Source organism: Otolemur garnettii, unplaced genomic scaffold (assembly GCF_000181295.1).
Source record: "Otolemur garnettii isolate 467f Iridium unplaced genomic scaffold, OtoGar3 scaffold00009, whole genome shotgun sequence".
NCBI lineage: Eukaryota > Metazoa > Chordata > Mammalia > Primates > Galagidae > Otolemur > Otolemur garnettii.
Genome location: NW_003852404.1, coordinates 5921070 through 5931743, shown reverse-complemented (window position 1 = coordinate 5931743; position 10674 = coordinate 5921070). Strand labels below are relative to the sequence as shown.

Below are 10674 nucleotides of genomic sequence, written 5' to 3'. Positions count from 1 at the left end.
CTCTCTCTCTCAGGTTCCTCCCACGCTGGCAGTAGGGAGTGGCTGAGGACCACAGGGTGGGACCCCAAGTGAGGGGAAGCCAGGTGGCCTCCACCTGGGGCCTCTGGAGCCTTCTCCTACCCACTGCCAGCCTCACGCCCCTCAGCACCAGCAGCCACGCCAGGCTGCGCCACCCACGTTCAGGCCCCTTCTCCTTTCTGGTGGGCTCTTCCTACGTACTGCCCAATTCTTGAAGGCAGCAGGAAACCTGTGTCCCCAGCAGCCAACAGCTCCCCTCACCCAGGGTTACTCAGAGGGGCCCCCAACTATCAAAAGGACGCACACGCCAGCATCTCCTGACTTTCCAAAGCCACGCTACAGGAGGCTGCTGGGCCCTGGAGCCTTTCAGGCTGGCACTAAGCAGACCGCACAGCCCCTGACCCACCCGCCAGCCCCTGTGTCCAGACACTGAGGCCTGCCCTCCCCATGGCGGCGAGCTGGGAAGGAGTCGGAGCAAACACACACAGACCGTCGGGAGCCCGGGAGGGCAGGATGGGTTAAGCGGCAGATTAATGCATCTCTACTCAGACGAGGGAAGCAGAAGTGAGGAGGGGCAGGAGGGGGCGCCTGGTCTCTGATGCATCCGTCATCCTCACGGTCAAACTCAAATGCAGCCAGCCAGGACTCTAACTAGAAGCCGAGCTCAGAGCCTCGGAGTGAATGAAGCATTCTGCATGATGGGTGTGGGGGTCATGACGCCCAGGCGGCGGCGGTGGCACTTACATCACTCATGAGCCCCTTAAACACCACCAGCTCGGCCTTTAGCCGCTCAATCTTCTCGTTCATCTCCTCCTGGATGGCATCAGCCTCCTGTGCTGCCTGCGGGGACGGAGACGGGGATGATTTAGAGGGGCCAGGCACCCTGGCGTGCCTTCATGCCAGGGAACGGGTACCAAGGACCCCGCCCCAGCTGGGCTTCCCAATGAGCCCTGCTGAGTGCTCAAAACACTTTCAAAGGATTATTTATCATATGGAAAAGTCCATGGCAGACATAAAGAGAAAGAGGAGATTAGAGTAACAAGCTATCCCAACATATTAAAATATTAGACCGGTCTAATGTGAAATTGCCAATATTTAACCATCTCTGGTTCCAAAAGTGACAATGTCACATATGTCCACCTAACATATTTGCTTCTAGAGAATGAAGGTGTGACTGCGGCTATGTGTCTGGAGAAAAAAGACTGATAAGAGGTGGTACTGGGTACTTTTCTTTCCTTTTTTTTTTTTAGACAGAGTCTCACTTTATCACCTTCTGTAGAGTGCTGTACCGTCACAGCTCACAGCAACCTCCAGCTCTTGGTCTTAGGCGATTCTCTTGCCTCAGCCTCCCGAGTAGCTGGGAATATAACACCTGGCTACTTTTTTGTTGCAGTTTGGCCAGGGCCAGGTTTGAACCCGCTGCCCTCATTATTTGGGGCCAGCACCCTATTCACTGAGCACAGGCGCCACTCTGGGGTACTTTTTTCTTTGTGCTTTTCTGATTTTCTAAATATCTGACCATGAATACATAATGTTTTTTAAAAACATACATAATAAAATTAAAATATGCTTTTGTTATTAAAGAAAGGGAAACATTCATCCTTTTCCAAAAGCAATTTTTAAAAATTTTGAAAGAACTTTTCAGGCCCTCTCATGAGCTTGTTACTCTTGATCCCATTTGACTGAGAGGAAAATAGAGGCTGAGAAAGTAAAGTTTGCTGCTCAGAGTACACCGCCGGCAGGTGAGGAACAGAGCCCAGAATGCAGAGCCACCAGCTAGAGCAGCAAGGGGACCATCCTCGACATCCACGTGGAGAGCCTGCTTGGGCTGGGAGCCACCTGAGACATCCCACTCAGCCTCTCCAAAGCAGTCAGCCCCAACTCAGGGCACCTGCAGGTTGAGCTTAAAGACCAACTAGTCCGAGCCTCAGGTTGAGAGCAGAGGCTGGAGAAAGGAATCAGTGGGCCCAGGTCACCAGCAAGCTGGGGCAGCTCTAAGACTTGGACCCCAGCTTTTCTGCAACACTGTGCTGGTCCCATTCTGAGTTTCAAAGCAGAGGAATCTGAAGAGACCCCTTGGCTCCACAGAGGAGAGACTGAGGCAGCTGGAGGTTACTGCTTGAGTAGGGGCTATGTGGGAATTTTGCGGCTTTGCCCCATGAAGACTGCACCCTTGACCACATGGCTCTCCCACGTGCCTCCCCGGTCAGGACCTCCGAGGGCTCTCTTACCTCCTGCAGAGTGTCCACCATGGTCTGAAGGTTCATACGCTTGGCCAGCTCCTCCTCCCATCTGCAAAAAGCAAGGACAGGTGGTCAGACAGTGGCCTCCCAGCTAGCCCAGCCCTCAGTCATAACACTGGTACCCACCCTGGGACTGTCCCTGGGGCTGAGAGAAAAAGGTACATTGGTGAATCCATCCCTGCCTGCTCCCCAGGGTGCCCCTAGCCTGGGGGGGTGGGGTGTGAGAGGACAGCCTCGCTGATGTGTAACCAGGATACCAGGTGGTAACCACAATTGCCATGCTCCAGCACTGTGGGAGGAGAAAGGCAGGAGGGAGCACCCCCTGCCTTCATGCAAACTGTAAAGTGCCCTGCGATTACCACTGTTCTCACTGTTGCTGCAAGATGCAGTTGGAAAGCTGGCCCTTAGGATCCAAGCCACAGCCGGTTCTACCCTGGGGCTCTTCTCTGCACTCACAGGAAACACATGTTTACCGTGTTAAGCTCTGCATCTCACAATAGATTTGTCCTGCAGCCTATCTTCACCAACCCAGAAATCTCCTACATAGGTGTTGTGAGTACTGTCCCATTTTACAGATGTGGAAACTGAGGCTCACAGGTTAAATATGCTGCCCCAAGACACACAGATAGTTCATGGGTAGGGTTGAAGTTCAAACCCAGGTCTGTTTTATTAAAACACGCCCCCTCCAAAATACAGTTCTTACTGCTTTAGCATTTATTAGGTGCCTCATTCATTTCATTTATGCAGGAGTGGGTGGAAGCTCAGCAGGAGAACAGAGGGAACAGGGGATTTCCAGTGCACCCCAGCCTTTGCTGCAGGAAAGGGTGGGAGTGGATGATACTAAACACCAGTGACACCTTTACTGAGACCTACTTTGTACAGAGCACTGTTCTACATGAAGTAATTCAATCTTCATAACAACTCCATGGCATGGGTACTATCATTATCCCCACATTGCAGGTAAAAAAGGAAAGCACAAAGTCACCAGCCCAAGGTCAGGGTAAGGGACGGTGGAGCCGGGACTCAGACCCCGTGGGGAAGCCCCAGACCGACTGTTCAGAATCCACCTTGCAGAGATCCCCCACAAATCCCAGAACCATCAAAGCCTGAAGGCTCTAGCCGGGACTCCCAACACAGAGCAGGGGCTCCCCTAGAGGAAGCTGGGGGCAGGTTCCTTCTCCCTCTCCTCCCTGAGACAGACAGACAGATGAGCTCCTCTCCTTCCTCATCCCACTGCTGCCCTCTCTCCCTGGCCTCTAAGCAGGGCAGTCTGGAAGCCTTTTAGGATGCTGTCAGGGCCAGCTAAAAATAGGCCAGAAGGGAGGGAGGGACGAAGGGAAGGTTACGTCACTGGCTTTTGGAAACAAGAGAAAACGAATACTGTTTGCACACATAGAGGAAAATTCCTCCCCTCTCCCACACGAGTGGGCCCTGGCCAGGGCTCCTGGAGGACACACACGCGTTCCCTCTCCCTGTACTTTTGCCTCTACCAGACTGACGTTAGGGGCTGGCCAAGAGCTGCATGGGCTCCAAGGTCCAGACCTAGAGGGTAAGGGGTGAGGGTCCTGCCAGGGCTGCAGGCCATGGGGGATGCTAAGGAGGGCCAGGGAGAGAATCTAAGGGCCTTATCCCGCCAGGCCCATCTCACTGGACCCTCTCACTGTACAGATAGAGAAACTGAGGCCCAGAATATACAAGTCCAAGGTCACCCAGTATGTCAGGGGCAAGGCTAAGAGGCCAGCCCCAGGCCACCTCTCACCGAGGACAGGCCCAGTGTTGAGGACAGGAATTGAGCCACTAGCCCACACCCAGCAGCATGAAGCATCTGGGCCTCCCTCAAGGGAGGTAAAGGCTCAGGACACGGGTCCTGAGCTGAATCATCTCTCCTGGCCATGCTACTCTGAGGGGGAAGGGGACTCGATTCCAAAGCCACCAAGCAGAGCGGGTACAAGAAGAGATCTGGCTGCCACCTGGTTTTTGGGCCCACCCTGGCTGAGAAGGGAATAGTGAGGGGTGAAGAAGGCCACGTGTTCCCCTTGGTCACATACCCTACTCCAGAATGAAGCACAGCACTCTCGCCTTTTGTTTAAGCAGCCATCGCACGAGGAAGGTGGGGCAGAGTCAAAGAGCCATTGTCCAGATGAGAAAATGAGGCCCAGGAAGGAAAAGGGACTTGTGTCCGTAACCGTGAAGGGGCAGACACAGTCTGGGTCCCACACACCAGGCATGCTGCCTTGTGTATATCCACCATCAGCTTCCAAGTAAATTATTAAACCTTGGGCTGGGGGGGCGGGTTTTTTACCCAAATCCATTTTGCAGATGAGGGAGCTAAAGTTTAGAGAGGTGAGGTAACTTGCCTATAGTCACACAGCTAGCAGGCAAGGAACTGGGGCTCAAACCTGGTCTGCTCTTGAAGCAGCGAGCCTGGAGCTAGCATGTGCATACAAGTCACCTTTGCAAATGAGGGGAGCTTGTTAACATGCAGACCCTGACTCAGCAGGCCCAGGGTGGGGCACTCATCGCAGATGGTACTTTGAGTGTCCAAGCTCTAGAGGGCCACACAGTCCAGTCCCTCCACCTTCACCCCTCCCCTCCCGCCCTGAGCTGTGCACCCGCCCCACACCTTGATCATGTTTCCTAAGCTCACCCCAGAGGATGAGCTTGCACAAAAGATTTCATGAGTCTTTTATTTCCAAAGCCTGGCTGGCTAGCCAGCTCCCAGGAGATCAGGGAGAGACCCGCATGTGGACAGCAGCTGGCTTGACAGATGACAGCCCGCTGCCCGCACAGACGTGCCTCTCAGTGGCTGTGGGACAGCCTGGCTCAGCTGGCTCCAGAGTTGACAGAGCAGAAAAGATCTGCCCTTCGGCCACTCGGGCTGCTAGGGTGATGGGCCAGGTGGGTGATGTGTTCCTTATGGTGCCCCAGACACCTACATCCCCTGAGTGTAGCTCAGATCAAGGAAGCACCCAGCTTAGCTCAAAACTGATTAACCGAGCTACCAGCTCTGAAGGTGCAATACCAGCTTCCCAGTGCAAGCCCTTCCCTGGCCCTGGCTCTGCCCAGGAGAGTGAGGTTTCAGCAGGGAGGTGGTTCCAGGCCAAGGGACCAGCATACACAAAGAGGCTAGCAGGAAAGCTCAGGCCAGCTGCCCGTCTGCCACCGAGAGGGAGGTGTGCCTACTGTGGGTCAGCCTGTGCTGTCCCTACTCTCGGCCCCAGCCCACAGCTGAGCAAAGGACTTGCTCAAAGTCACCACTGTTAGGAAATGGCAGAGTCTAGGTTCAAACTCAGGTCTGGCCAAATCCAACTCCTGGACCCTTTATGGCAGGCTGGGGTGAACTTAAAGAGACCATCTGGGGAGCACATGGGTCAGAGTTTCCTCAGAACAGTCCAGGAGCTGTTCTATTGGTCGAGGAGAGGTTCTTTCTTTTCTTTTTTTTTTTGAGATAGAGCCTCAAGCTGTCCCCCTGGGTAGAGTGCCATGGCATCACAGCTCACAGCAACCTCCAACTCCTGGGCTCAAGCGAGTCTCCTGCCTCAGCCTCCCGAGTAGCTGGGACCACAGGCGCCCGCCACAACGCCCGGCTATTTTTTAGTTGCAGCCGTCATTGTTGTTTGGCGGGTCCGGGCTGGGGATTCGAACCCGCCACCTTAGGTGTACATGGCTGGTGCCTTAGCCGGTTGAGCTATAGGCGCCGAGCTGAGAGGTTCTTTCTGATCAAAAGACCCCAGGATATTGAAGGGCCTATCACTAGAAGAAACTGGGGTGATATACATTCCCAACTCTCTCTGGGGGTGGCTGGAGCCTTTAAATATGTCTGCTCGATGCCACTGTCTCCTACGCAGTGGGCTATAAAGCTACCCTGTACCCATTGTACAGGCAGAAAAATGAAGGCCCATAGCCTATAGACAACTCAAGCCAGGGCCCAGAAGGCCCGAATCACGAGAGTCTCCCTGTCCACGCTGACCCAACAGCTCATAAAACTTGCAAACCCTTCTCTCTTCAAGTGTTGAGTGAAAGAGGGTCATTCGTTGCTCGCCTTCTCATGCTGTTCACCCTGTTATGCGTTCATGTCTATGGATAGAAAGTATCCCTGTGTCCTCCCTAAGGATGGTCTCCGTTCTGCAGATGAGGACTGCAGAGGCTCAGCTTCCCTTTTCCCTCCCTCCTGAAACATTATCCCTTCTCCCAGGCTTGTCTCAAATGGCATCTCTGCCCCAAGCCTTGGCATCCACTGCAATTATTTTCCTTCCTCTAACTCTGCCAGCTTGAGGCAGGGGGAGCCCCAAGTCACAGGGCCCCTGGATCTTGTCCCTCCAGGGGTCTTGGTACAGTGAATGCACGCCACACAGCTCTCACCCAAAGGAGCCAGCCCCCGGGCGCCAGGGACAGTGAAGGGCTCCACCAGTCTGTCTGTCACCTTGTGGGCTAGCACCATTCCGGGGCATCCTGGGCAGGGAGGAGAGACAAGGAGGAAACAAGAGAAGCGATCCCTGGTATAGATGGAAAACAGCAGGGAGAAGGAGCCCGGTCTCAGGCTGGGACCAGCCTCCCACCATCCAGAGGCCGGTTATAATTACCACTCCTGTGCTCAGGAGTCAGATATTTATTGAGTGGAGTTGATGAATGAATGAATCCAAGCAGCACTCACTCCTTACCTCCTCCCCCAGCCAGAGCCCCTTTCCCCTGGAGCATCCTTAGCCTGCACCTCCCAGCCTGGGGGCCTCCCAGAGCCCAGTTCCCAGCATAGCCCTTGTCCCAGCCATCCATGTGGCTCCAGAGCCTCTCCCAGGAGAGGCCAGGCCAGGGGGAGGGACGCCAGGGCAGGAAGCAGGAGAAACCTTCCCTTTCCCACTCCCCACAGCCCTGGGGGCGGGGGAAGCAGGGATGTCAGGACAAAGAGCGCAGTGAGAGGAAATGACTCCATGAAGAGCTGAGAGCCCGGCCTGGGCCACCATTTTAGCAGAACAAGCACTCACAGGAGGCTGGTGGCCAGAAGGGGGAGGTGGCAGCACTGCCCCAGCCAGATGTGGTCTCTCCACATTCCTGAGGATCTACCACTGGGACCACATGAGCAATGAGGAGACTCAGCTGGCCACTGGGAGGAGGGGTGGCAGCTTCACCACCAGCCCCCACCCCCACCCAACATGCAGCCAATGCCTCCCCTCCCCCAGCAGCTCAAGATGACACAAGATGACACACAGACCCGCAGGAAAGGGGCTGGCAAGCCTGGCCAACAGAGGGGAGGAAACCCAAGCTGAAGTCAGGGGCAGAGGGGCTGACTCACAGGTTTTTCATTTCCTGTGCCATCAGTGAAAGAGACTCCAGCTCAGGAGGAAAGTGGGTACAGGCCCAGCAAAATTATTATGGCTCCAGGGCCCTGAGGCCCCCAGGCAGCAAGAGAGGATTCCAATCCTCTCCCCCACCTCTTCCCAGCTGTGTGACCTTGAGCAAGTCAACTACCCTCTCTGGGCCTTAGCTGCCCCCTCTATGATTGAGGAAGAGCATCACCCCATGGTGATGGGTGGTTGTGAGAATTACATGCGGGGGGACCAGGGACAATGTGGGTGAAAACACCTCGCCCCATCCCTGGTACCCAGCAGACGGTTGATGTGAATTGTACAGCACTGCAGCTGGGCTCCCACAGCTAGGCAGACCCAGGAGGGAGCCGCAGGAATGGCCCACACCTTGCCGGGAAGGCAGCAGCCGGCACGCCCAGGCCACCTCACTCAGGTGAGGCTGGGCCCAGAGCCATCAGTGGAAAACTTCATTCTGGGCCAAGCGTGGGCCTGGCCTCTGGCGGAGGGCAGGTGGGGGCAGAGAGCAGCTTCCTCCTTGGCAGGTGGAAGCCTGGCGCCCTCTCTGCTCCACCCTGGCCACGGGGAGCTCATCCCACTGCAGCAGGGCTGGGTGCAGGCTGCCAGGGGATGGCCAGGGGACAGCCAGGGACATGCTGGTGGCTCTGATTACAGGTGACTGCCTGCTGGTGCTCCAGTTTTGTGCTACCTCAGCCTCTCTGTTAGCCCATCCACAGACACATGGGGATAACAGTCCCAACCCTGCATAGACAGGCAGTACCTTGCCCAAGGCCACACATCAGAGCTAAGCTGAGCCCAGGAGCTCCCGGCCTGCAGTTCTTCTTAAGACACTTGGGCTTAAGGAAGAGGCTGCCATCACAGAGGCAGACAGGGGGCCCCTCCTTCAAATGCAGCTTGCCAGAAGCCCACGATCACCCAGACCACTGTGGGCTCCCTTGCAGAGTCAGGCCTATTGTGAGGAGCTACAGCCCCCACTTCTGCTGAACCCTTACAGAGTCTAGAAACCACGACTGAGTCACCTTCCTCCTTCCACACCCCCACCTCGCCTTTAATACCATGGAGGTATTCACGTTTGTGGCAGAAAACAATACAGACCAGGGAATGGGGAGTGGGGTAGGGGCAGGAGTGCAATTTGGGGATTGTCTGGTGAGCCCCCAACACTACTGCTACCACAGGACCCAGAAGCTAAACAGTGGCCCTGGTGGGGACTTCGCCTCCTTACCTCCTCCTCCTACTCAGTCTATCATGAGCGTCTTTCTTCTGCCCAGAAAATAAATGGCCAGTGAGCTCTAGCCACCTGCCTAACCCCTCACGATGCCCCTGCCTCACCCCCTGCGGGGCCACCTGGCACCACCTCCTGTGGCCTCCCTGACACCCTCCAGCCTGTGGGCTCTGGAGCTCTCACACCCATAGAGGCCCAAATCCCGGGAAGAGACACCCACAGACATGCCCATCAGAGCCTGCTGCCCAGCTGCACTCTTGCTGCTCGCGGAAGGAAACACAAATTAAATGCCAACTGATTGTCTCCACGGAGGAGGTATTAATTTAATGTGAACACTTAACCAGGGCAGCCGATTCCATTACAGGCGGGCAGTAATGGCCCGGGCGGGCCGGAGCATAGGGGTGGGGGCCGGGTTTGAGAAGCCACAGTATCAAGTGTACCCCTCCACCCAGTACGCTGCTACCCACACAGACACACACACAGAACAGTGGCATCCTCCAGGGATCCCATGGCAGCTCTATGCAAGGCCGTGTGGGGTAGGGGCAGGAGCAGGGGCTCTAATGTCCTAGGGACGTTCCTTGGCACAGGAGAGGGTACCAAGCTAGAAGGCAGGAGATCCTGGTCCAAGTCCTGGCTGTGTCGCTAATTCACTGCACAGCCTGAGGCAAGTCCCTTCTCAACCCATGGCCTCAGTCTCCCCATCTATCTATCATATGACCTCTAAGAATCCCTCTCCATGTGACATCTGCAGTGCTACCTGCAGACCCTGGATATGACCCTTTCTTGCAACTCAGAAGAGGTAACTGCCTCGAGGATGCCAGTTCCACCCAGTGCCAGGCCTGCCCTCAGCAGCAGACACCCTCTGAGCGCCGTCTCGCCAGCCAACGGCAGGGGTGGGCTGGCAGTGTGCATTTGTTCGTTTGTCATTCATTCCACAGTTTCTGGGGGCTTGCAACAAGTTGCAAGAGCCCTATAAAATCAGAACTGTAGGCATCTCTGCCCACCTCACTAGGAAGGCAGGAAGGCAGACTGAGAAAGCCATCTTCCACTGTCTAATTCCCCCATTCAGAGGGCCTGCTCCACTTTAGCTCCTCAGTCTCCACTTCTGTGAAATGGGAAGAGCAATGTTCCCTTATAGGGCTCAGGGGAGGCACCCAGGCGCCCCTGACAGACAAAGGCCGTGCTCATCACTGACATTACCATGGCAGCACGGACCTGGGGGAGGGAAGGGCAGGTAGGTGGGGAAGGCCTGGCCCACCTACACAGGGACACTTCGCCATTCTATCCTGACCTTCTGGGGATCTAGGACCAACTCAGAGAGGTGGCACTGAAAGGAACTGTCCCCACAAGGAGCTGAAATCGAGTCCTGCAGATTGGGTTGTGGGAATGAGCTGCACGGAGTGATCCACATTCCCCCACCTGTTTCCTGGAGACTAAGAATGACCTTTTCAGGGCAGCTGGCCCTTCACAGGGAGCCACCAGGCCTTGAGAGAGGTGGTAGGACAGAACAAGCCCCGAATTAGCCCCTGCCCCTCAGCACACCTTCAAGTATCAAGGCAGCCAGAGCTGCACAGGAAGTCCTGTCTCTGGACCTGCCTCTGCCCCTACCGGGCTGTGTCCCTTTTCCTCGTCCAGTGCTACCTTCCCATCAGTGACACAATGGTGTCAAGTTGGATGGATTCTAAGGGCCTATCCAGCCACACCAGGAAACAACTTCCATAATCTCTGGACAAACACCACACAGTGACCACAGAGCCATTTGATAAACTGCTAAGTCTCAAAAGCCAGCTGGGACCACAGTCCTTGAGTTCAAAGCAGTGGTGTAGAGGTGGGAAGAGCAGGGGCTCTGGAACCAGAGGATCCTGGGATC

The 10674-nt window shown here is 55.6% G+C and overlaps 1 protein-coding gene across 1 annotated transcript in view; it reads right to left on the bottom strand.

Moving 5' to 3' along the window:
• Positions 1–10674, bottom strand: part of IFFO2 (intermediate filament family orphan 2) — a 43158-nt gene that overhangs the window by 8939 nt on the left and 23545 nt on the right. Inside the window, exons 2-3 of the mRNA XM_003783848.3 lie at positions 2250–2310; positions 763–858 (exon numbers count right to left, since the gene is read on the bottom strand). Coding sequence (XP_003783896.1) covers positions 763–858; positions 2250–2310 — 157 coding nt within the window. The remainder of the gene's footprint in view (positions 1–762; positions 859–2249; positions 2311–10674) is intronic.